Source organism: Rana temporaria, chromosome 2, assembly GCF_905171775.1.
Source record: "Rana temporaria chromosome 2, aRanTem1.1, whole genome shotgun sequence".
Classification (NCBI taxonomy): Eukaryota; Metazoa; Chordata; class Amphibia; order Anura; family Ranidae; genus Rana; species Rana temporaria.
The window spans coordinates 266,267,255-266,295,002 of record NC_053490.1 but is presented as its reverse complement, the minus strand read 5'-3'; the positions used below and the strand labels follow the sequence as shown (position 1 = coordinate 266,295,002).

At 42.2% G+C, this 27,748-nt stretch overlaps 1 protein-coding gene across 5 annotated transcripts in view; it reads right to left on the bottom strand.

Moving 5' to 3' along the window:
- The window catches only part of BCAS3 (BCAS3 microtubule associated cell migration factor), a 1,469,256-nt gene that overhangs the window by 1,165,413 nt on the left and 276,095 nt on the right, over positions 1-27,748 (bottom strand). For all 5 annotated transcript variants that reach the window (XM_040336914.1, XM_040336915.1, XM_040336917.1 and 2 more), the window contains exon 11: positions 23,674-23,757. In XM_040336914.1, the coding sequence (XP_040192848.1) occupies positions 23,674-23,757 (84 nt within the window). The remainder of the gene's footprint in view (positions 1-23,673; positions 23,758-27,748) is intronic.

The window sequence follows — 27,748 nt, the reverse complement described above, 5'->3', positions numbered from 1 at the left end:
AGGGCCTCAGGCTGAAGCCATTTCTTATCAATCAACTGTGTTTACTCTCTTTAACCACTTAAGCCCCGGACCATATTGCTGGTCAAAGACCAGGCTACTTTTTGCGATTCGGCACCGCGTCGCTTTAACTGACAATTGCGTGGTCGTGCGACGTGGCTCCCAAACAAAATTGGCGTCCTTTTTTTCCCACAAATAGAGCTTTCTTTTGGTGGTATTTGATCACCTCTGCGGTTTTTAGTTTTCGCGCTATAAACAAAAATAGAGCGACAATTTTGAAAAAAAATAATATTTTTTACTTTTTGCTATAATAAATATCTGCCAAAAATATATAAAAAAAGAATTTTTCCTCAGTTTAGGCCGATAAGAATTCTTCTACATATTTTTCGTAAAAAAAAATTGCAATAAGCGTTTATTGATTGGTTTGCGCAAAAGTTATAGCGTTTACAAAATAGGGGATAGTTTTATGGCATTTTTATTAATATATTTTTTTTTTACTAGTAATGGCGGCGATCAGCGATTTTTATCGGTACTGCGACATTATGGCAGACACTTTTGACACATTTTTGGGACCATTGGCATTTTTATAGCGATCAGTGCTATAAATATGCATTGATTACTATAAAAATGCCACTGGCAGGGAAGGGGTTAACACTAGGGGGCGAGGAAGGGGTTAAGTATGTTCCCTGGGTGTGTTCTAACTGAAGATGGGGGTGGACTGACTTGGGGAAATGACTGATCGCTGTTCATACATTGTATAAACAGACGATCAGGCATTTCTCCCCCTTACAGGACCGGGAGCTGTGTGTTTACACACACAGCTCCCAGTTCTCGCTCTGTAACGAGCGATCGCGGGTGCCCAGCGGTGATCGTGCCCGCGGGCACGCACGTCGGCATCAGGGGCAAGCGTGCATGCCTCCGGTGGCGGGCGCCCCTATTGGCTGAACGGCGAGATGGCGTAGATCTACGTGATCTCGCTCAGCAGAGCCGACCTGCCGCCGTATAACTATAACGTTATACGGCGGCTGGTCGGCAAGCAGTTAAATCATAATGACAACAGAAACTACCCAAATGACTCTCCTGATCAAAAGTTTACATACCCTGGTGATTTTGGCCTGATAACATGCACACAAGTTGACACAAAGGGGTTTGAATTACTTTTAAAGGTAACCATCCTCACCTGTGATCTGTTTGCTTGTAATTAGTGTGTGTGTGTGTGTGTGTGTGTATAAAAGGTCTACTGGACTCCTGAAAGGCCCTTGCATCTTTCATCCAGTGCTGCACTGGCTGCACTGACGTTTCTAGATTCTGTTTCATGGGTAAAGCAAAAGAATTGTCAAAGGATCTGTGGGAAAAGGTAGTTGAACTGTATAAAACAGGAAAGGGATATAAAAAGATATCCAAGGAATTGAGAATGCCAATTAGCTGTGTTTAATATTAATTAAGAAGTGGAAAATGAGGGGTTCTTTTGAAACCAAACCACGGTCAGGTAGACCAACTGAAATCTTAGCCACAACTGCCAGGATGCAACGAAAATCCCACAAATAACTTCAGGTGAAATACAGGACTCTCTGAAAACATGTGGTAAGGCTGTTTCAAGATGCACAATAGGGAGGCACTTGAAGAAAGATGGGCTGCATTGTTGAGTCGCCAGAAGAAAGCCATTACTATGCAAATGCCACAAAGTATCCCGCTTACAATATGCCAAACAGCACAGAGACAAGCCTCAAACCTTCTGGCACAAAGTCATTTGTAGTGATGAGACCAGCTTTGTGGCCACAACCATAAATACTACATTTGGAGAGGAGTCAACAAGGCCTATGATGAAAGGTACACCATTCCTATAGTGAAACACAGAGGTGGATCGCTGATGTTTTGGGGATGTGTGAGCTACAGAAGGTACAGGAAATTTCGTTAAAATTGATGGCAAGATGAATGCAGTAGGTTATCGAATAATACTGGAGGAACATTTGCATTCATCAGCCAGGAAGCTGTGCATGGGACGTACTTGGACATTCCAACATGACAATGATCTTTGCAAAACACAAGGCCAAGTTGACCTGTCATTGGCTACAGCAGAATAAAGAGAAGGTTCTGGAGTGGCCATCTCATTCCCCTGACCGCAATATCATTGAGCCACTCTGGAGAGATCTCAAATGTGCAGTTCATGCAAGACAGCCCAAGAATTTACAGGAATCTGAGAAGATAAAAAGCTTCATCCACAAATACCACAAAAGACTTCAAACTGTCATTGATGTTAAAGGGGGCAATACACGGTATTAGGAACTGGTGTATGTAAACTTTTGATCAGGGTCATTTGGGTAGTTTCTGTTGTGATTATGATTTAAAAATAGTAAACACAGTTGATTGATAAGAAATGGCTTCAGCCAAACACCAACCACGAGTAAAAAAAAACATTTTTGTGTTATCATTCATATTCTCTGAAAAATGGCCAAGAAATCAAATATTCTGCAAGGGTATGTAAACTTATGAGCACAACTGTATATGTAGTGAATATAGGTTCCCCTAAATGAGACCCCCACCTGCCACCCCATACGGGATCAGAGAGGGGGACACAGGAAGTGGCAGAATCAGCCAGGTTTTTGTTTTTACAGAGGGGGCAGATTACACAGCACAAACACTGTGCTGTTTAATCTGCTTTAAGGAAACAAGATCAGACATTTTTTGGGGGGGTTAACAAACACTTTAAATGAGACAGTGTATAAAAAATCGAGCCCTTTGATGATGTCGAATGACGAAACTAGTCAGGGTGGAGCCAAGTAACGTGAGAGAGGACGCTGACAGTGTCGGAGACGAGTGTGTCTACCCCCGCAGCTCGGTAAAGCAGAGAGTGGTAGGAGACACCAGCCGTACACCTGTCATTGAGCGACTGTGGTATTTTATGACTAAAACACTGATTATTTTATGTTCTATGTGAGTATACATCTAGATGGATTTTGTATGAACTTGATTAAATATTTTTAATGGGATTACGCTATGTCCACTTACCATTTTTCCTATGGTGATCACTGAGCAATTAATTGATCCAGCTGAGGAGATATACACTAAGATCGACCCCTGATCGATTACTTTTATGCTGTTGTTTGATTGATTTCTGGTAAGAGTTTTCCTAAGAGGGGGCTGCTATCCACACCCCCCCCCCTCTCTTTTCAGCACACGTGTGGCGGTGTAGTCTTCTGGCAACAACAAGATTTCATCTTTCTCCTTTGGGATTAATTGGACTTTGACTCGTTTTCTTTTACAAATCTTTTGAATGTGCCAACACATGATATGGACAGAGATTAATTAGACTATTTGTATGTTCGTTATTTATGCACATATATATATAAGCGCTGCCTGGTTAATATTTATATCCTCTTTTGGATTTATTTATATTTACCCTGTGCAAAAAATATTTTCTCTGTTTGTTTTTTTGTTTTTTATAAAAAGTCTCTCTAGTATAAGGCAGCAGCTGTAGCCATTAACAGTGGCATTCATTTTCAATCTGCGGGCTTGTTTTCCATAAGCGCTTGATTTATTTATTTGGGTCTGGGCGCCTTTTTTGGCTCATTATAAATAACTGGTGTATATAGTGTATAAAACCAGCTAACCTTATATGCTAGCCTGGGAAAAGGATACCCAAAATGACTGGGATTTAAAGGATTGGTTTGGTAACTTCTCTAGATCACTAAAAGGCATTCTTAACATTGAACACTTGTGGAAGCAAATATTAAAATTTTTACAAGATGGTATCTAGTTCCCACAAAAATAGCCTCAATGTATCCCACCTCCTCCCCTCTATGTTTTAGAGGCTGTCAGGGTTTAGGATCAATGATTCATATTTGGTGGGAATGTCCCAAGATCCGTGGGTTCTGGAACAAAGTTTTTCATATCATTCGAAAAGTCACTGGTTTTGCCATACATCAATCTCTAGCAATCGCCTTACTTAATGGCTTTATTCCGCAAGTTCCCAGGGATACCAGAAAACTGATTAATTTTATTCTAACGGGTGCTAGAATCACCATTGCCAAAGCGTGGAAAAAAACAACAGTTTCTATTTTAGTAATGAAAAGAAAAGTTTCTTGGATAATGGAACAAGAAAAATTAATCAATTCATTATTAGATGAAAACATAAAATTTGAAGCTATGTGGGAACCCTGGGCTCGCTTTTTGGGTGTTTCTTTAACCACTTCCATACAGGGCACGTATACACCTTCCCGCCCAGACCAATTTTTAGCTTTCAGCGCTGTTGCACTTTGAATGACAATTGCGCGGTCATGCTACACTGTACCCAAAACCACATTTTTATCATTTTGTACCCACAAATAGAGCTTTCTTTTGGTGGTATTAGATCACCTCTGGGATATTTATTTTCTGCAAAAAAAAATAAAAAATGACCAAAAATTTAGAAAAAAAAAGTATTTTTTTGTTTCGGTTATAAAACATTGTAAATAAGTATGTTTTCTCCTTCACTGATGGGCACTGATGGTACTGCACTGACGGCACTGATAAGGCGGCACTGATGGGCACCGATATGGTGGCACTGATGTGGTGGCATTGATGGGCACTAATATGCGTCACTGATGCACGGATAGGCGGCATGGATGGGCTTGGATAGGCGGCACGGATGGGCATGGATAGGTGGCACAGATGGGCACAGATAGGCGGCACAGCTGGGCACGGATAGGCGGCATGGATAGGCGGCACGGATGGGCAGATAGGCGGCACGGATGGGCACGGATAGGCGGCATGGATGGGCATTGATAGGCGGCATGGATAGGCACTGATAGGTGGCACGGATGGGCATAGATGGGCACTATAGTATGTGTTATACTAATGGATGCCAATCAGTGCCAAACAATGCCTGCCAATCAGTGATGCCCATTGTGGGCACTGATTGGCATCCATTGCAGCACTGATTGGCATCCATTTTGTGTGTCCTCCTCATCCCTAGTGGTCTAGGGTGGCATCCTTTTTTTTTTACTGCTGTTCTATATGCCCATCCCTGGTGGTCCAGTGGGCATCCCTGGTGGTCCAGTGGGCATCCTCGGGGGGGGCTGTGCTGATGATCGATCAGCACAAACCCCCCCTGTCACAGGAGCAGCCGATCGGCTCTGACAGACGCGAGTGAGGAAAAGCCGATTACCGGCTTTTCCTTTTTACATCGTGATCAGCCGTGATTGGACACGGCTGATCACATGGTAAAGAGTCTCCGTGAGAGACTCTTTACCTTGATCGGTGTTGCGGGGTGTCAGACTGACACCCTGCAACAACGATTGCCGCGATGCGCGCCCCCGGGGGCGCGCAGCGGCTCAGAATCCTGAGGACGTCATATGACGTCCAGTCAGGATTCTACAACCACTTTGCCGACGTCAATATGTAATTGGCGGGCGGCAAGTGGTTAAACCCTTTGTAATTAGCAGTACTGATCACTGTGTATTGAAGTATACATTGAGCAGGTAGGTCTTCTTTCTTTTCCCCCCTTTGTTATTTTTTATTTTTTTTCCTTTTTACTATATGTATCTATTCTCTTTCTTCTCTCTTTACTTCTCTTTACGTTTTGTCGATTCTCTGAAGATACATAACTTGGTTCTGTACTGAGTTATGGTATAACGTTTCACATGTTTTCAACAATTTAAGGTTCTTAGGGTTAGTACATTAAAGCGGGGGTTCACCCTTAGAGGGCACTTTTTCCCCTTAGATTCCTGCTCGTTTTCTCTAGGGGAATCGGCTATTTGTTTTAAAATGTGTGCAGTACTTACCCGTTTACGAGATGCATCCTCTCCGTCGCTTCCGGGTATGGGCTGCGGGAATGGGCGTTCCTTCTTGATTGACAGTCTTCCGAGAGGCTTCCGACGGTCGCATCCATCGCGTCACGATTTTCCGAAAGAAGCCGAACGTCGGTGCGCAGGCGCAGTATAGAGCCGCACCGACGTTCGGCTTCTTTCGGCTACGAGTGACGCAATGGATGCGACCGTCGGAAGACTGTCAATCAAGAAGGAACACCCGCTCCCGAAGACCCATACCCGGAAGCGACGGAAGAAGATGCATCTCGAAAACGGGTAAGTACGGATCATATTTTAATACAAATAGCCGATTCCCCTAGACCGAACGAGCAGGAATCTAAGGGGAGAAAAAAAAAATTAATAAATGGGTGAACTCGTGCTTTAAAGCAGTTGCAATGATTTGAAAATAGAATGTGCATCACTTCTAGTTCACATAATCCTGACATTGAAAAATATGTTTGATTTTGCAAATACTTGACCCTCCTCTTCTTTATTATCTATACCGGGGGTCACTTAAAGGAGTTGTAAAGACAAAAATATTTTCCTGTTAAATTAAAGTCTGACAGTAGCTGATAAAGTAAAAAGTAATGTTTTGCATTATAACTAGTTTGATACCTGTTGAAATTGAGCTGTTTTATTCACCTCCGTCACTCCTGAATCATTATTCTCACTGACTTCCTGGTTTGTGATGCGCATTCATTCTTGGTACATCACGGCCTAATGGGAACTACAGTTCCCATTAGGCTTAGCCTCCATGCCTGTGAGGGATAAGAGAGCATCTTCACGCAGGGCTGTAGTCATAGGAAGGGGGTGAGCACATTCTGCTTTCCACCATTCAAAAGGGCTCAGATGCTGGTGGAAAGCAAGAAGAGGAGAGACAGGAAATGGCATTTTCAAACCTGGATTACTGTATTTTGGAGGTCAAAAGGAAAAACGAGGTAAGTGATATTTAAATGCTCTAACTTACAGCAATCAATTGATCTAATAAAAAACGAACCTTTAGTGTTCCTTTAATGTTTCCTTCCTATTCCTTCTTACACAGTTAGATCCCTTTAGGGGTGTCTGGGGGGGGGGGTTGGGTGGTCTCCTCACCATACAATGTTTATACACATGAAATAGCTGATTACCTCTTGTGTAGCGATACTAATATGCTTCAAAATAGTACCGGTATAAGGAGGGCGATGGGGTGATAGGAGGAGATTTCCTCTTCTCCACCCTTTTTTTTTTCCTTTTATCCTCGCTTCACATTTAATTTTTGCAATTGCTATTGTTTATGTTTTAGTATCAGATCTGTGTGGATATTTCTTTCCTTGGAAGAAGTTCTTGCTTTTGACCTAATACATTTCGATTTCACTGTATATTTTATATACTGTCATTTTATCCTACAGTTTTTATTGTAATGACTCTATTTATTTTAAATAAACACAGACTTGAATGAAGAAAAAAAAAACAGCTAACCTAAATATATCTCTTAGGTTACATCACTAATAAAAAGCAAAAATGAGTCCACAATATTATCTCAACTGTGAAGGTAGACACCTATAAGGCTACAGGTGCCTGGGGGTGATCTAGCCAGAGCTTCCAGACATCGTGAAATCTATCTGCAAGTATTTTTTCATATTGACATTGTGTGTTGAATCTAGATATTACTGTGGATATTTTAGTGGCTGTGGTCGACTTCCAATCTTTGGAGACAGTGAGCATGGCGGCATAAAGCGTGTGAGCCATTACTGTACACAGGATGGACCTCTAATCCAATGCCTAGTAATGCCAGAGCAGGGGACAGAGGTGTTAGAGTACCAATAAGAGAAGTAAGGAAGCTTTAAATCGAATTCCAAAAGCTGCGTATTATTTTGCATCCCCATAAAATGTGTAAATTGCCTGTTTGGCTGAAAATCCGGCTAGCGGAGGGGTATATTTTATGTAGCCTGTAGGTGGTCAGAAACCATCTGTGGAGAATCTTTTCAGAATTATCCCAATGGTCCACGCAAGCAGTATATTTACCACTAAAGCTTAAAGCTTTATGCCATTGAACAATTGAGAATGTCTGTGACAGGTCTGCTTCTCATGTTAACATCGATGGGAGTTTTCCCTATTTTGTGAATTTTGAAGATCGATTTCTTTATAATGTTTACAGCTACAGAGGTGAGTGGGGGCTGTTTGGAAGTGCTTGTACTGTTTGTTTAGAACACAGAAATGCTTTTGTGTGCATAGTAGACACAGGTTAATTTGGAATATACTGTGAAATGGAAGCTGCTACTATTTGAAATTAAAAGGCATGCTTGACTCCAGCCGTTTGGTCTTCATTTCACATTTGCCACAAAAAGCTGCGTCCTCTGTTCATGTCAGAGGTTCCCACTGAGCCATTCATGAAAATTGTCTGATCTGTAGTGAAGAAGCACCAACTTTCGTCTGAGCCATGAAAATATCTCTGCAGATCAAGCTGCATATGTCTGCTCTTTTTACAGCTGTAACATTTTTCACTGCACTATACTTTTTCACTGTATCATCTATAAAGAGGTAACATGGTCCCCTTTAACTATGTTTAAGAATATATACCAAGCAATGTGGATTCAAACTCAGTTTACAACACAACCTATTCTTAAAACATACCAAAACCCAAAAACAAATATTTATGTAGAGCTAACCCCGGAGGAGCTGCTGCATTGTCAGATCCTTCTGCTTCCGGATATTATGTCTCATATGTGTAATACTTTTATTCTCCTGGTCCATTAATTCACTTTTCTACATACATTTAAATAAGAAAGCTCTATTTTGAGTTCATTCAAGATTCTTATTTTAACTGAAGCTCAGATGAAGGTGGAATGTTTTCTGACCTCTGGAAAGTGTTTGCTGATTTCTAGTATAAATAAATGTATGTGGGCTCTTTTATCCTTTGGTCTGACACTCCTTCCATTAGAGCAAGCTTTATTTCCGGTAAACTGTTTGTGTACCCACTGGAAAGTAGCCATGTCTATTGTGAGCAGCCTAACCTGAGCCAGTGAGCTCTCACTGAATGTTTTTGTCCTTTCACTACTTTGTATGAACTCGCATCAAAATTCCAGCAACTCTTGGATGCTTTTTTCTTTATTGAAGTTCACGATGTAGCAGGACAGCCACTCTGCACTGCATCTGGAAGCCACTGTAGTAGCAGTGCCTACTAAAGTAATTTATGGCTTTCACAGAGAGAAGCCCGATATGGCGCATGCATACAAACATTGGTCCAATTCATACGTAAACCTATATTTTAATGCTACTAGACATGTTTATTATCTATTTACCTGATGCAACCTCATCTTTTATATTTCACCAAAACATTTTGGATTATATGTGTGCAAGCATTAAAATTCATTTGAGTTAATTTTGAAAATGTGGGTTTAATAAACAGTTTTGCTAATATCATATGACATACAAATAGAAAATGGAACTGCCACAATTTCATTTTAGATGGCCTCTGCTTTGAGAAAATAGAGTGTTTCGGGCGTTTTAAAATGTACATCTTGCAAAAAAAAAAAAAAAAAAGAATCCAAAAATTTTCCGCCAGTTTGGTTGTTATTTCACTTTTTAACCACTAGCCGACCAGCCGCCGCAGTTATAAGGCGGCAGGTCGGCTCGGCTCGGCTGCGCGAGATCACGTAGCTATACGTCATCTCGCGATTCAGACAATAGGGGCGCGTGCGCGCCCCCTGGTCCCGATGCGCGTGCCCTCGATCGCTCAATACAGAGCGAGAACCGGGAGCTGTGAGTGTAAACACACAGCTCCCGGCCCTGTCAAGGGGAGAAATGCCTGATCGTCTGTTCATACAATGTATGAACAGCGATCTGTCATTTCCCCAAGTCAGTCCCACCCCCCTTCAGTTAGAACACACACAGGGAACATAATTAACCCCTTCCCCACCCCCTAGTGTTAACTTCTTCCCTGCCAGTGGCATTTTTATAGTAATCAATGCATTTTTATAGCACTGATCGCTATAAAAATGCCAATGGTCCCAAAAAAGTGTCCGAAGTGTCCGCCATAAGGTCGCAGTACCGATAAAAATCGCTGATCGCCGCCATTACTAGTAAAAAAAAAAAATATTAATAAAAATGCCATAAAACTATGCCCTATTTTGTAGACGCTATAACTTTTGCGCAAACCAATCATTAACCACTTAAGCCCCGGGCCTGTTTTTCAGATTCGGTGTTTACGAGACTAAAACATTTTTTTTTGCTAGAAAATTACTTAAAACCCCCAAACATTATATATTTTTTTCTAACACCCTAGAGAATAAAATGGCAGTCATTGCAATACTTTTTGTCACACCGTATTTGCGCAGCGGTCTTACAAGCGCACTTTTTTTTGGAAAAAATTCACTTTTTTAAAATGTGAAAGGCACATCAAAGATTTAATTTACGGTAGGTACATTTTACAACAGTAGTTATGTCGAGATCACAGACTTTTCAAGTACAACACCTAAGGGACACTTTTTCTTTGTAGCCCAAACCTAAAGACTGACTTCATATACCATCATTTACTTATTTTCAATGTACACTAAGTAGGGCTGCAACTAACGATTATCTTCATAATCAATTAGTTGGCCGATTATTATTTCGATTAATCGGATAATAGCCTTAAAAAAAGGCAAATTTGTTGTTGGGCAGAATACAAAACACAAATTGCCACTAAAACACATTATATGCTTTTTCTGCAGCTTCTCAATTGAAGGATATTGAACCAAAAAAAAATAGCATTGTTTTGCGTTAAAAAGTCCTTGCCCTTCCCAAATACGCAGCAGCCGAAAAAAAAAATCATGGATGCAAACGTGTCCCATAGGAAAATATGTAAATGAACTGTAGTGTGTTTCTGCAAAAACCAAAAAACAGAGATGTGACCCAGCCCCGAGATGTTTAGTAACATAATGGGGTTAAAAAAACAAAAATAAGTACAAAAAGAGCAAATAATCGCTATTGTAAGGGGTTAATTTTTTTACTGTGGGACAGTGAAAGTAATATTTACAGTAGCGATTTGCTTTTTTGTACTATTAAAGGTTAATTTTTTTTTTTTAACCCCATTATGTTCCTGGCCGATTAATCGATTATGAAAATTGTAATCGATTAATTTCATAATCGATTAGTTGTCGATTAATCGATTAGTTGTTTCGGCCCCAACACTAAGGCTGGGTTCAAACTATTGGATGTGGGTTTCCTCGCATCCAATTTGCATTTCAGGAGATTGTGACCGGCTCTCCATGGAACCGGTTCACACATCTCCAGAGCGAATTGCACAAGAGTCCTGTGCGTCTTCTGGTCCGCTTCAGGTCCAAATTCAGACAAAAATTTGGACCGAAATCAGACCTGAAATGGTGAACAGGGATGCACCAGACCCCTGATGTGATCCGCTCCGTACGGCAGTGTGAACCCAGCCTCATAGTCAGTCTACCGTATTTTCCGGCGTATAAGACGACTCTGCGTATAAGACGACCCCCTAATTTTCCAGGAAAAATGTTGGTTTTGGGATATACTCACTGTATAAGACTACCCCCTTTTTTTCCAAGCCCCACTGTGCCATTACATGCCCCCACTGTGCCATTACATGCCCCCACTGTGCCATTACATGCCCCCACTGTGCCATTACATGCCCCCACTTTGCCATTACATGCCCCCACTGTGCCATTACTTGCCCCCACAGTGCCATCACATTACATGCCCCCACAGTGCCATCACATTACATGCCCCCACAGTGCCATCACATTACATGCCCCCACAGTGCCATCACATTAACCACTTCCATACCAGGTACTTACGCAGCTTCCCGCCCAAGCCAATTTTCAGCTTTCAGCACTGTCGCACTTTGAATGGCAATTGCGCGGTCATGCTACACTGTACCCAAACAAAATTGGCGTCCTTTTTTCCCCACAAATAGAGCTTTCTTTTGGTGGTATTCGATCACCTCTGCGATTTTTTTTTTTTGCGCAACAACTAAAAAAAGGCTGAAAATTTGGAAAAAAAAATACGTTTTTATTTTTTTCTGTTAATTTTTTTGTAAATAAGTTTTCTCTTTCAATTACGGGCACTGATATGGCGGCACTAATGGGCACCGATGAGATGGCACTGATGGACATCGATGAGGTAGTACTGACGGGCACAGATGAGGTGGCACTGATTGGCGGCGCTGGTATGCGACACTGATGGGCACACATAGGTGGCACTGATGGGCACACATAGGCGGCACTGATGGGCACACATAGGCGGCACTGATGGGCACACATAGGCGGCACTGATGGGCACACATAGGCGGCACTGATGGGCACTCATGGGCGGCACTGGGCACTCATAGGCGGCACAGATGGGCACTCATGGGCGGCACTGATGGATACTTATGGGTGGCACAGATGGGCACTGATAGGTGGGCACTGGGCATGGATGGGCACTGTGGGGTGGCACTGGGGTGGCACTGATGGACACTGGGGTGGCGCTGATGGACACTGGGGTGGCGCTGATGGACACTGGGGTGGCAGCACTGATTTTTGCCAGGTTGCCAGTCAGTGCCCATTTGTGGGCACTGACTGGCATCTTTTTTTTTTTCTTTATGCTTTTTTTTCTGTCATTTTTTTTTTTTTTTTTCTGTCATTTTTTTTTTTTTGCCCACCCTGGTGCTCCAGGGTGGGCATCCCTGGTGGTCCAGTGTGGCGATCCGAGGGGGGGCTGCGCTGATAAACAATCAGCGCTAACCCCCCCTGTCAGGAGAGCCGCCGATCGGCTATCCTCTCCTCGCGTCTGTCAGACGCGAGTGAGGAAGAGCCATCGGCGGCTCTTCCTGTTTACATCGTGATCAGCCGTGGTTGGACACGGCTGATCACGTGGTAAAGAGTCTCTGCCGGAGGCTCTTTACCGAGATCGGAGATGCAGGGTGTCAGACTGACACCCCGCATCACCGATCGCCGCGATGCGCGCCCCCACGGGCGCGCGCGGCATGAAATCCTGCAGGACGTTCTAGAACGTCCTGTCAGGATTTCATAACCACTTCCCGGACGTAAATCGGCCATAGGCCGGGCGGGAAGTGGTTAAATGCCCCCACAGTGCCATCACATTACTTTCCCCCACAGTGCCATCACATTGCATGCCCCCACAGTGCCATCACATTGCATGCCCCCACAGTGCCATCACATTGCATGCCCCCACAGTGCCATCACATTACATGCCCCCACTTTCCCCCCCACTGTGCCATCACTCACGTTTTGCAGGCCGGGGACTCAGTCTGCTGCGAGCGTCCATGATTTCAAAGCCGCGCGCCGTCTTCTCAGCGTGTCCTGTGATCGGCAGAACACAAATTTTCCCAGTAGCGCCTCTGTTCTATGTTCCGCCAATCACGGATGCCTTCTCATCTCGTCCGAGGATGAGAAGGCATCCGTGATAGGCGGAAAACAGATACAGAGGCGCTGCTGGGAAGATTTCTGTTCCGCCTATCACAGGGCAGCGAGGACGCGCTGAGAAGACGGCGCGCAGCTTTGAAATGATGACGATCGCAGCTGCACGGAGACCGTACCCGGCGTATAAGACAACCCCCGACTTTGGATGCATTTTTTTGCATCCAAAAAGTCGTCTTATACGCCGGAAAATACGGTACTTTTTTTTTTTGGTATTTCTGCCTCGCTGTTTGTTTACCAGCATATTGAAAACACTCACTTCTAATGCTAATTTATAACAGACATGAAGGGGAAAACTACTGCTTTTAAGACAGGTCACTAGTCTGAATGTGAGGCCAAACATGACAACATCAGCAAACACTGCAGATACACTACCACAAGATTTGGAAGTGTAAATGCAGTTCTCAGCATAATCATTTAACAGCAGATTATGTTTTCCAGTTTATACTCCCTCAGTTTCATGAAGCTATAATGGCCCCTCATTATTTTCTCTACATAAGCAGTGCCCCTTTATTGTAACATCCCTTTCTACATTATTTCACATACACCAAAGATGGATATCATCAAATCAACATGTGTAGTCAGCATAAAGCTTTCTAACCAAAATTAAGACATACTCTTTCTTGTGGTGAAGAAATAAAATTTGTCAAATGTCTAAAGCGCCGTCTCTTGGGAGCCAAATAACCTTTCTAAATGCTCTTTCTTACTTCTTTCATGTATTTCCAAGTAGATTCCCCCCAGTCTGTATCTTATGGGATACTAAGGTCAGACACGAGATTCGTATAATGCAAACCAGCCTTCTCCACAGAATTTTAAGATGTTTGAGAAAGTTAAGAATGGCTCGTTATTCTGGATTAATTTATCAGGAGTATCAATTGCTTACTCAGTGACTTTGATTAAGGTTTACCAGCTGTGATACTGTAATGTAAGCTTGTCGTTCCTTAAATGCATACAGATTTGCATTATCACTAAAAATTTTATTATGTGTTTGGTGAAGTTTCCATCACCTTTTCATATAGCTGAAAGCAATTTATCATTATCCAACCTTAGGAGTAATTGTTTGTACAAGCAAGGTCAACTTTTATTCTTGCCTGTAATTCGCACCGTTTAATTTATAACATTACACATTAAATGTGTAATCTGCTGGCACACTATAAACAAAAAATAATACGATATTTGCTAATGGAACTTGTATCACAACATCAGTGCCTTGATTTTTGAGGTTACCTTTCATTTTCTCTCTGAAACTATCTACAGTGCAGAAGACACGAAGCAACTGAAGTGTCATGCTGACATTCCAGTTTGTGATGTTCTGGAAAATGCCATGGAATTGGGCTTATATTCTGGTTGATCCACCGGCTTCTCGATCTTTGGAATAATTTCTCCCTAACGGGATGAACACCTGTTCCTTATAAATGTCCCTCTCAAACCTACATTAATTGTATATTCTAATACCCACTTCTTGCTTGACTGGCAACCTCATTGACAGAACCCAGCATGCTGTTTATGTTTTCAATGCTTGTAAAAAATCGCATCCGATTAAATCTGATTAAATATTCATCATCCTTCTACTACATTTATAATACATAAGTGAATGATTACATGTATATACATTATCTATAATGAAAACTTTTTGTATATATTTAATAATAATGTTCTAAAGGCATGTAATTAACTTTATGTATTTTTATGCCTAGATGAACCAATTGTCCTTCTCTACACACCCCTGAAGAAGGTTACCCCGAAACGCATCGGGTGTAAAGAAGGTTTTTCATGTATTTACCTATATGGTGACAATCTTTGGAACTGTATATTTTAATTCAATATTTTTTTATAAATATGTGTAATTGTGAATAAAAACTATGTTTTTACTTCAATATCCCGTATATTTGGAATTAATACTATGAGTGCCTTGAAAGTCCACCCAGGGGAAACCCCCTTTTTTATTTTCTCATATATACTGGATGTGGCACAAGCATACATTTGCCATTCACCCCCCTTTTTTTCAATATATGACAGAGGATTCCCAAAGAACTATGGATGAGCTACATAGACACCACAGCGTACATAGTCTGATTTGCAGCTCCCTTTGTCTGGCAGAAAGCTGGTATGGAACCCTTTGATAACAGACAAGCATACGACTAAGCATCGAAAGATGTGAAACATGTCAACCACCCTTTTCCTTTTGTCCACCTCTCCTTTTTGACTGCACTGTTTTTGGTTGTTTTGTGTTTTTGAATTTTTTTTGCTGAATAAAGACATTGTTTCAAGGAGTGCGGCAGTCCAGGAATTTTCTCTATCTAATGCACCTGTGCACAGCCAGCACCCTTTTTGGTTCAGTGGGACGGACGCATAGCAAAGGGATCAGCAGTTTTCAGAGCAGTATTTTCTTTCACTCAACAAGTACTCAGAGATGCGGACGAGGGCAGGTGATAACTAATAGTGCAAGGAAGACCTGTAGAGCCAGGTAGCAGAAAACAGCAGTAAGGGCTGGTGAAGAAACTCGAAGCTTGGCAGATCAAACAGTTTCCTTTTTTTTTTTATAAACTAAAGTTATTAAGATGTCACACAGACATCTCATAAAGTTCAATTGTTGCCTGTGCGGTGCAAGGCAGTGGATTGGCACGTATTGCATTACGCTGACAAGAAGTACTGCAATTCGTAGGGCACCGTGGTCACCCACCACTGCAACGCAGTGGTATGAACCGGGCACATAGAAGAGAAGCATTTTGCCTTTTCCATGCAATATGACTGCTCTGGAATAGCTGTCCAATGCAGACCCACCTCATTTGGCATGAATATACTCTCAATATTGAAGCTGCGGGTGCAGAGATGGCGTAGCAGGGATTCAAAAAGCAGATGCCACAGAGGCTGCCAGTGGTTTGGTGTTGCTGTTATCCTTGTGAATGAGTATAAAGGTAACTGCTGGTATGGTCAAATAAATAGAACCTGAAGTCCAATGTATCTATAGGTTAAATAATGCACCTAGGAAAAATGAATCCCTTTATAGAGAATAATATTGGGGGTACAGTGTTGGCCAGCAGAGGCCAACACTGGAGGAAAAACATTTGGGGGTACTTATTTTAAATAATTGCAAAATGATCAAACACTGTGGCCAAACAGTGAGAAAAATTTAAATAATTCTAGTTTGTAACACTTAAGGGATCACCTGCAGAAGGAAGGAGGTCCTGAATCCCCTTTATAGATCTTCAGTTATTAGAGGGGTCACGAGCAGGAGGAAGGAAATTCCGATTCCCCTATATAGATCTTAATTAGACCTCATTTAGAATACGGTTTCCCGTTCTGGAGGCCTCACTTACAAAAAGATATTGATAAGAAAAAGTCCAGACACAGACAACGTAAATGGTGAAAGGTATGAGGGATAAAATATACCAGAACAGACCTCATGAACTGAATATGTACAGTCAGGAGGAAGGAAGGGAAAGGGAGACATGACTGAAACTTTTAAACACATTAAAGGTGTGAATAAGGTTCAAACGGGCAGTATTTTCAATACAAACCTAAGATAAAGAATATGGGGACATGTCCTCAAACAGGAAGAAAGTTTAAAACAAATTGTGGAAGGTATTATTTTACAAAAAGAGTAGTTGATGTTTGGAACAGACTTCCAGCAGAGGTAGTGAGACGGGTAGTAGTAAGTGAATTCTAACACGCTTGGGGACAAATATATAACTAAAAAAGTACAACAAAAAAAAGGGCAGACTCGATGAACCATTTTTTTTTTTTCAGCTGTCACTTTTCTATGTTTCTATATTCTTTCAGACTTCTTTCACACAAGTCTGGAAATAGCTGCAAGCTTCTCCCAGGTTACTCAGGTCACTCAACCGCTAAGAACCAGTGGTGGCTGTTTTTTTGGGGGGGGAGCAGCAAAAACCACCCCCCCAGCGGCCAGCGGTACCCCAACCTCCACACCTGCTGTCTGCTAGTTGGTCCGGCACTTACCCCATCTAGGTGGCGGCCAGCGGCTCATGTGTCCTCGCCTCCGCCATCTGTCTCCTCCCCTCCTCCTAGGTGTCCAATAGTATTGCATGTCCTTTCAGCCAATCTGGTGATGGGTCTCGCTTCCAGATTCGCTATTGTAACACCTGAATGGGCTTGGTTTGCATTCTCTGCGCCCCAAGCCCATCCTATTTTGAAGCATATTAGAGACTCTGGCTCTAATCAGGTGCTTAAAAAAAACTCCCCATTGCAACTCATGCATCCAGCAAGGGGTCGAACACATTGATGGGTGGGGCGCCCTATGAGCCCATATAGGGCCGCTCCTGGTACTAATAGACACAGAAGCTGAGGTCAAGACACTGGGTGATGCAGTCTGAGAGGGAAGCTTAAAAGCATAAGGCTGCAGATGCAACAGAAAGGTAACAAGGGCTGCGGATGTTGCTTGGTGCAGTGGAAGTGCAGCAGAGACAGTAAAAGAAGCAGAGGTGAAGCAAAGGCTGAAACTGTGGGTACAGCTGTGGATAAGCAAGTGTTGTGAATGCAGTGGAGAAGCACTGCATGTGCTTCTCCCCTGGGTGATGCAGAGGTACAGCAAGGCTGCAAGTGCAGTGGAGACTGTAGGTGTTAGAGGTGCAGTGGAGATGCAGTTGAGACTGTAGGTGTTGCAGAAGTGCATCACAGGGAGAGACAGTGGGTGCAGCTGAGGTTCAGTAGGGTTGTGGATGCAGCGGAGGTACCAACTGTGGGTATAGAATTGGGTATATGGGATTGTACGATATGTTTTATTTTATTTATTTTATGGTTCAACTTAATTCAACCTGACTAACTACAGTATGTAACTATGACTATATACAGCTGAGGCAAAAATCACTTCACTATCTCAGGGAAGTAAAATACTCTGAGATTTGACAATGACTCAAGTTTAAATAGAAGATATAGTCATGTGACATGACACAGTTGTGATACTCTGGGTAAGACTCAGAAGCCGATGGGATGCAAAAGGTAAGTAATTGTGACACTAATCCCCCTACAGGGTCTTCCCATTGGTTGAAAGAAGCAATAGAAATTCTATATAAGGTCAGAAGAAAAAAACATCTGATGCCAAGGTCCAGGAGAGTTCTTCCCAGCCACAAACTTTTCAGTTCAAAAGCTAATACGACTTTTTTAACCCAGGATTTCCTGGACCTCATTTCAGAGAATCTGTTGGGAACCATAAGCTTCAAAAGAGAGGCATGAATGGAATTGGGTATGTGGAGTATAGGAAAACATAGCTTGAAAGACACAAATTAATTGTTGCTGAGATTTCAAAAGGATGTGGAAATTGATAGTGGGGGTATGTTATAGGCCCCCAACCTAAAGGTGAAGCTGGACCTCCTAACACAGTTAGAAATAGCAACGAGGCAGGAAAATGCCATCATAATGGGGATCTTTAATTACCCCGATATCAACTGGGCAGAGGGAACAGCTCACTCATTAAATGTATGTCACTTCATGAATGTCTTGCAGGACAACTTGATGTCTCAATTGGTGGAGTCTGCAACTATAAAGAATGAATGAATGAAAAATTTATATAGCGCGGCACATGCGAACTGAATCGCCTCTGAATGTAATGCTAAATGTATTAATTATGAATGGTTCAAGTCTGATCTCAGATGTGGCAGTATATGACAACTTGGGATCACAGGATGATCAAATTTAGCGTAAATCATAGGAAAAAGGAGGCAAAAGGCTAGCACAAAAAGCTAGCACAAGAACTCTAAATTTCAAAAGAGCCAACAAGACATCAATTGGGACCTAATCCTAGAAATACTGAACACAGAGGAAAAATGTGAATGTTTTAGGAACATATTAAACAAAGGATATCACACAGTGCATTCCTATGGGAAATAAATATAGAAGAACCAAAGTTAAACCTGGGTGGCTAAACCATAACGAAAAAAATCTTATTAGAGAAAAAAAAAAGTGGCCTTTAAAAAAAATAAAGCAAAAAGAACATTGTCAGCATTCCAACACTACAAGGAATGCAATAAGACGCGTAAGAACACAATCAGGGTGGCTAAAAAAAAAAAAAAAAAGTGGAGGAGAGATATAGATATATTGACGGTAAAAAAACTAAATCAGAGCACATAAAAGACAATTATGGGAGGAAGGTTACAGATGACACAGAGAAGGCAACTGTACTAAATGCTTTCTTCTCTTCAGTTTTTACACAAGAAAGGGATGGGAGGTATTGACCACGACAGTATTGGTAGCACCACATCACAGGGTGTACCCTTGTGGCTAACAGAGGCTGGAGTCAAAGAAAGACTAAATGAGCTTAACACAAATAAATCACCAGGACCAGATGGCTTACACCCGAGAGTCCTCAAAGAACTCAGTTGGGTTATCGCTAGACCATTGTTCCTAATCTTTACAGACAGCATACTGACAGGAATTGAACCAGCTGATTAAAGAAAAGCCAATGTGGTACCAATATTCAAAAAATAGCATAGATATATTTCGGAGGAACTACGGGCCAGTCCGCCCAACATCAATAGTAGGTAAATTATTGGAGGGGATGATAAGGGACCATATAAAAGAACTTGCAGATGAAAACCGTATTATTAATAGTAATCAGCATGGGTTTACAAATGGTCGTTCTTGCCAGACCAATCTGTTAACATTCTACACGAGGAAGTGAGCTGCCTGCCATCTAGACAGGGGAGGCCTGTGGATGTGGCATATCTGGATTTTGCAAAAGCATTCAATACAATTCCTCACAGATGCTTAATCTACAAGCTGATGTCTACAGGTATGGACAATGTTGTTTGCACTTGGATAGAAAACTGGTTACAGGTGTGCGTCCAAAGGATAGTGATAAATTACATGTACTTAGATTGGTCTGGAGTGCTAAAGGGTCTGTCTTGGTACCAATTCTGTTGAATTTATTCATAACAGACAGAGGATGGGATAAATAGCTCAATTTCAGTTTTTGCGGATGATTCATAAGTAAGCAGGTCAATAACTTCACAACAGGATATATACATTTTACAGAAAGACCTAAACAAAGTAATGGAGTGGGAAACTAAATGGCGGTTTAAAGTGGCGTAATGTAAAATAATGCACGTTGGGGCTAAGAACATAAATGTAAATTACTCACTAGGGGGAGAACCTTTGGGGGAATCAAGGATGGAGAAAGTTCTGGGGGTCCTAGTGGAAGATAGACTGTGGAATGGCATGCAATGTCAAGCTGCAGCTACCAGAGTGGGCGAAATATTTGCATTCATAAAAAAGGGGATATACTACAGAGATAAAACTATAATCCTGCCACTTTATAAAACTCTGGTCAGGTCACATCTGGAGTATTCCATTTAGTTCTGGTCACCAGTCCTCAGAAGGGATGTGCTGGAGAGAGTCCAAAGAATGGCAGCTAAATTAATAAGGGGGATGGAGGCTCACAATTCGAGGAGCAACTACAAGCACTACATTTATTCTCGCTGGAGAAAATACGCTTGGAAGGGGACATGATAGAGATTTAGAACTACCTCAATGGTGACCCCCAGCATAGGAAAAAGGCTATTCAATCTCAGGGTGTTTAAGAGGACACAGGGGCCACACAATGAGATTGGAGGAGATGCGGTTTAATATTAAGCAGTGCACAGGGTTTTTCACTGTCAGGGGGGTAAGAATGTGGAACTCTCTTCCACAAGTGGTGTCAGCGGGGAGTATTGATATTTTAAAAGACTTTTGGAAGTGCATCTTAAAGTACACAACATACAGGGATATGGGAAATGATTATTGACGCTGACACATGTCACACACACACTTTGGAAACTAAACAGTTAATCCTCTGCATTTTGTAAAAACGTTGTTCAATCTGGTCTTCTCTGATCATCTCCTTCCACAGACTCCAGTATATTTACTGATACAGTGCATCCGGAAAGTATTCACAGCACTTAACTTTTTTTTCACATTTTGTTATATTACAGCCTTATTCCAAAATGAATTAAATTCATTAATTTCCTCAAAATTTTACAAGCAATACCCCATAATGTCAATGTGAAAGAAGTTTATTTGAAATCTTTGCAAATGTATTAAAAATAAAGAATGAAAATAAAATCACATCTACATAAGTATTCACAGTCTTTGCCATGACACTCAAATTGAGCTCTGGTGCATCCCCTTTCCAGTTATCATCCTTCAGATGTTTCTACAACCTGATTGGAGTCCACCTGTGGTAAAATCAGTTGATTGGACATGATTTGGAAAGGCACACACCTGTCTATACAAGGTTCCACAGTTAACAGTACATGTCAGAGCATAAACCAAGCCATGAAGTCCAAGGAAATGTCTGTAGAACTCTGAGACAGGATTTTATTGAGGCAAAGCTCTGGGGAAGGGTACCAAAATGTTTCTGCAGCATTGAAGGTCCCAATAAGCACAGTAACCTCCATCATCCGTAAATAGAAGAATTGCTTGGCCGGCCTGCAGCTCTCATTGCTCTATTTCAGACTCATAGCTATATTTCTAAGTATGGGTGGATTTTTCCATACTTTTGTTTTTCCTCCCCCTCCCCTGCCCTCTTACATCGAGACAGATTATTAATGTGTACAACGTATTAATTAGAGATCTATATCAAGTTCCTGGTGAGTGGAGGTCATCCTCAGCCACTCACGAGCGCCCCCTTCATGTGGAGCCCCTAGACACACCACTGTGTCATACCCTAGACACGCCACTGTTCCTAGAGCCCGGCGTCATGTCTGGAGGAAACCAGGCACTGTTCATCACCTGGCCAATACCATGCCTACAGCGAAGCATGGCGGTGGCAACATCATGCTATGGGGATGTTTTTCCAGTAGGAACTAGGAGACTAGTCAGGATCAAGGGAAAGGTCAATTCAGCAATGTACAGAGACATCCTTGATGAAAACCTGCTCCTGAGTGCTCTGGACCTCAAAATAGGGCAGAGGTTCATCTTCCAACAGTACAACAACCCTAAGCACATAGCCAAGATAACAAAGGAGTGGCTACTGGACAACTCTGTGAATGTCTTTGAGTGGCCCTGCCAGAGCCCAGACTTGAACCCGATTGGACATCTCTGGAGAGAACTGAAAATGGCTGTGCACCGATGCTGTTTTTTCCACCGAACGCTCTACTTTACACAATAGTGTTTTCCCTATGGACAGCAGTGATCAGAGAAATGTATAACATGTAAACACTACTTCAACTGCCATTTTTTTTAGAGTCACTATACATTTCCAATATCATCTATCTGTTACGATAACTATATGCTTTGGTGAAACCCTTGGTAGCTTGTCATTGAACAGATCTACAAGGCCCTTAAAGTAGTAGTAAACTTGTCAAATGCTAAATTTGCCAACAGGCGGGATTTTATAACAGAAGAAACTCTAGAGTCCTCTTCTGTCATAAATCTTAACGCTACCTGTCAGCGGATAATGTGATCTGAGCCGAACATGTGTAGTTCAGACCACATTTACGGCCCGTTGTGCATGCTATGGTAATGTGACTCCCATGCACATTCACAGAAGTGGCATCCCTGGGACCTGGCCATTCAAACCCGAAAGGAATACCGGGTAAAAATGGAAGCGCCGGGGAGCCGTGACAGCCCAGCACTGGAGGGCTCAGTCTGTAGGTAAGTCTGTCATAATGTACCTAGTATGCAGTGCATACTAGGTACATTATGACTCAAACAATGGCCATTATTTTACATTGAATAAAAGTCTACAACAGCTTTAAAGAAACTTTTTTCTGTGTCATTCATTACAAACCTTAGCTTGCAGAATGGACACTTACCTGTCCAGCGCACCCGCGATGTCAGCAGCCGAGGCTGAGCAATCGCTCGGTCCTCGACTGCTTCCACCGCCATCCTGGGTGAGGGAATCAGGAAGTGAAGCCTTGCGGCTTCACTGCCCGATTCCCTACTGCGCATGCGCGAGGATCGCGGCGCCCCGTCATGGTCCCCGCTCTCTCCTGGGAACAGTGTTTCCCAGAAGACAGCTCGGGGGGGTGTGACGTCACAGGCTGGATTCCCTGCGGGGATCCGAACCCGGAAGTGGTTCAAATACCTGTCTCAGACAGGTATCTGCACCCCCCTCCCCCCTGAAAGGTGCCAAATGTGACACCAGAGGGGGGAGGGATCCAAAAAGTGGAGGTTCACTTTTGGGTGAACCTCTGCTTTTAAAAAAAAATACAGTGGCACGATATGTAGGATTTATGGCAATTAACACTTTTCTGTTTGGTATCACTTTAAACAATAGACATTTAAAGCCCAGCTCCAACTCAAACAATAATTGCCTTTTAGCCATATCTTCCCTGCAGACTCCCCAGGTTCATACCACTTCCTCTGAGTCTAGGGTATCATTGACATCCCCCTTATCCAAGGGGTACACCATCTAACCACTCTGGGCTCACAGAAGAATGAGAAAAAGAAAGAAAAATGTGAATAAAGATAATAAAGAACAGAGTTGGCTTTTATGATTCAGTCACCACAGTAGAACTACACAACTGTCTTTATTTCACACTTACTTTAGCAGCGCTAATGACGGTGGCAGTATAAGACTGAATATTGTCCCCACATGCTCCTCCACGAGACTGATGGCACCGGATAAGCTGCAAAGATACAATACAAATGTTAGCTAATACTAACCTACAAGAAGCAGTAAAGCATACACCTTTAGATTTTTCTCATTTAGCCAATGGATGGGGTTAAAAGTTGATTATCCCATCTATTCACATAAAATGGTATGGATAAAGCAATCACTTGTGCCGGCTATTGTATTCAGCAGCCAGTAAGACCAGTCACTGCTGCTCTCTCTACTTGTGCCTGGTCTTATATTTGCCCTTGTCCGCTGGGATCGACACACAGCTTTTCTCCCTGCACATGTTATGAACAATACAGTGATTATGTCACTGCTCCATTTAAAGGCAATATCTATGTTTGTAAAGACATCTAGCGCACACAAAGTTAATTTATTTCCTCTATGGCTATTGATGTATATATTTGAATTAATGTTTGTTTCTGCCTGATGTTAAGCTTTAGCCATTGCAAACGGTACTCAAGGTTGCATCACTGGCTCTTACGGGACACTACAGTCAACCCAATTAAAGCAGGCATTCATTTTGACTTTTAGCAAGACAGGATAAAAAATCTGGTCATATAATAACCATCCCTGAAAATGAACAAAGCCACTGAATAATCACTTTTGGGGCAGCAGATTTTCACAAAAATGTTTCCTTAATACCGTGACACTAGATTGATAGTGATTGTTTTTTTGTTTTTTTTAAATAATGGTTTTGCACAAAGCAACCCCTAATGTTCTCTTCTGGGAGCTCCCACTGAGTGCTCCCATAAGAGGCCACTTCCTATGGGGGCACTCGTGCATGCTCAATCCTGAGACTGGCTAAATGCATCTATTCAGAGTGCCCCCCACTCTCTGCTGACAGGTTTTAACTACGTCCGGACTGCCCACCACACATTTACTGTGGCAGGGCAGCCCAGCTGCGCAAAACAACGTACCTGTACGTTGTTCACGCTTCCAGATCTGAATCGAATTGGACACATTGGGAGCCAATCAGCGGGTCTGAGGTCCACCCTCTGCTGATGTCACACAGATCACCGGATCTGGATTGATGCCTGTCTCAGCGAGCCGCTGAGAGGCTGAAACTGCCCATCCCCGCCCCTCCACAGCTCCAGTGAGCGTGGGGGAGCAGAGCAGGAGAGCTGCTGATTGACAGTCAGCAGATCTCTGCTCAGGGAGCCAAGAGAACTGAGCCATCACCGGTGTTCGATGGCTCGATTCTCAGTGCAGAGACACTGGGGAGCATCGGTCCGAGGTAAATATGAACCTAGGTAAGTATGAAACTGCAATAACCCCGATTCCCATACTTCTCCTTTAAAAGTTTTTTTACCTTAATGCAGAGAATGCATTACAATCACTTGAACTAGTCTTTCCTTGTGCAAATTGACAATACATTAAATATTTGAAATAAAATTACAGGCCACCCTTATGGAAACAAAAGTGCAAAAATATAAGAAAATGTTATTGTAGAGTTAACTATTGCAAACTCAATGTGTTAGGACTTTTTTCATTCCTCAGATAGGTGTTAGTTTTCAAGAATAGGTTTGAGGCTCGAGTTACTAAGGGAGTTGAGAATCTTCACTCAAGAAAGTGTGCGAAAATTCACGTTTATTATCCAATCATGAAAAGCAAATCATTCTGCTTATTTCATCTGCTCAAGATTGGGTATTCAAAGTAAACAGTAATTTCCTTTTAACATGACAGGTCAGTGAGTGAATATTCACACAATTTGTTGAGTGCAGATTATCAGCTTATTTAGTAACTCAGCATCACCATAGTAAATAAATTTAAAAAAGTAACCAACCCCTGTTTTGCGCTAGTTTACATCATGGTATTAAATACAATCCATGAATGGGCAGGAAAGAAAATTATAATTGTATGTTTTGTTGATGCCATCCCATGACTTCACAATCTTTGCGTAACACAGTTTCTGCATACCTACTTTGTCATTACTGATTTAATGAAAATCGAGAAATGTCATACAGTAAAAAGCCTTGATTTTTCACCCCCACTCCATTGTGGAATATGTTGGCGCCTTATAAATAAATACAACTAAATAATTAATGACAAGTCTGTACACCAGATTGAAAGCCATCAATCACAGGATTCCCTGTACCGTGTTGACATTTATGTCTGATAATCTATATTGCAATGTGTACGTTTCAGATTTGAAAAAAATCTTGCAGTAGACATCCTCTCTCTCATATACTTTCTCCACAAAACATTAAAGCTTTGAAAAATGCTAAAATTATATTTTAAATTGATAAAATAAAAAATATATTTGTAAAGTCAAATAATATTTTCGGCAGCCTACCAACCTGTGTAAGAAAAATGCATAAATTTACCTAAATTCAGGCTGCTAGAGTCCAGTCACGTGATCTGACTGCCCTGCATCAGACAGCACCAGCTGCAGGGGAGAGGAGTAAGCATGAAAAAGGATAGGCCATAGGAGCCTACAGGTTGTCTTCTCTGCTCTGCCGCTGGCTGACACAGGGGAGATCACATAACGTGGCCTGTAAATAGAACGATGTATATACTGTATTACACAGGTTACTCAGCATAGGTGTTACGAAGGGGCATATTTAACCACTTCCCGCCAGGCCTATAAAAAAATGACGGCCGGGCGGTGATTCAGTTATCCTGACTGGACGTCATATGACATCCAGCAGGATAACAGCCATTGCGCGCCCGTGGGAGCGTGCATCTCTACACCGATCTTGGTAAAGAGACTCTTTACCAAATGATCAGCCGATGTAAACAGGAAAAGCCGTTGATTGGCTTTTCCTCACTCGCGTCTGACAGATGCAAGTAGAGGAGAGACGATTAGCTGCTCCTCTAAAAATAGACAGCAGAGGTGATCAAATACCACCAAAAGAAAGCTCTATTTTTGGGAACAAAATGATAAAAATTCTGTTTGGGTACAGTGTAGCATGACCGCACAATTTTCATGTAAACAGCGACAGTGCAGAAAGCTGAAAATTGGCTTGGGCAGGAAGGGGGTGTAAGTGCCTGGTATTAAAGTGGTTAAGATTAGTTAGGTAGAGCCTGGAATGCTACTTTAACTAGAAAAGACCATAAATAGGAGCCCCCCCCCATACTGTAGCTGCTGACTTTTAATATTAGGACACTTACCTGTCCAGGGTTCCCACAATGTCAGCACCCCAGCCAATTTTTGGATCAGCTCTTGGGTGCTGCTGCAGCCTCTCATGGTAAGGGAAACCGTCAGTGAAGCCTTTCGGCTTCACAGCCAGTTCCTTACTGCGCATGCGCGAACCGCGCTGAGTTTCTTAACTGGCCAGGCGGCAAAGGAAGGAGGAGGGGGACCGAACTTCTGAGGGACATGCCACGGCGCTGTCTTCTGAAACTGGAGAGTCAATTTTCTAGAGTGTCTACCCAGTCCTGCTGCTAGCAAGACCAACAAGCACTCATGCCATTCTGTACACCTGTGCCTCCTGTCTGCTCTATCAGGGGCCCAGAGTCAAAGGTGTTAGAGACGTCTTCCTCATCGTGTCAGGCTCTTCTACCGGGTACATGACAACAGCACTATATAAAGACCTATAATAATTATAATTGTAATTGTTGTAATAATGTGATAAACCTACTGGTACACTTACCCCTAATAAACCCATCTTCTTTCCATGCCTTCTGTATTGTCAAACTAAATGCTTATGAATGGTGCAGTTACCCTATCTCTGATTTAAAAAAATAAAATAAAGTTTGCATATACCAGCTTATTTCTGTTTGTGGTGGCAGGTATACCTTAAAGTGCAAATGTGTGCATGTGTTTACATACATTGTCCTGCCAGTGCTCCTTGCTGCAAAGACCAGTTATAAGTGGGGACATTGGCAACTTGTTTGTATCTTAAATATATTGGTCAGACAAAGCACTGACACCTTTTCTGCCATTGTTCAGTGTGCCCCTGTGCCTTTAGTGAAGGATGGGCTCCCTGCCTATCCATTAAAATGCATGTGCCTCCACTATGAAAACTCACAGAAGTTAGGGTTAGAACTACAGAAAACAG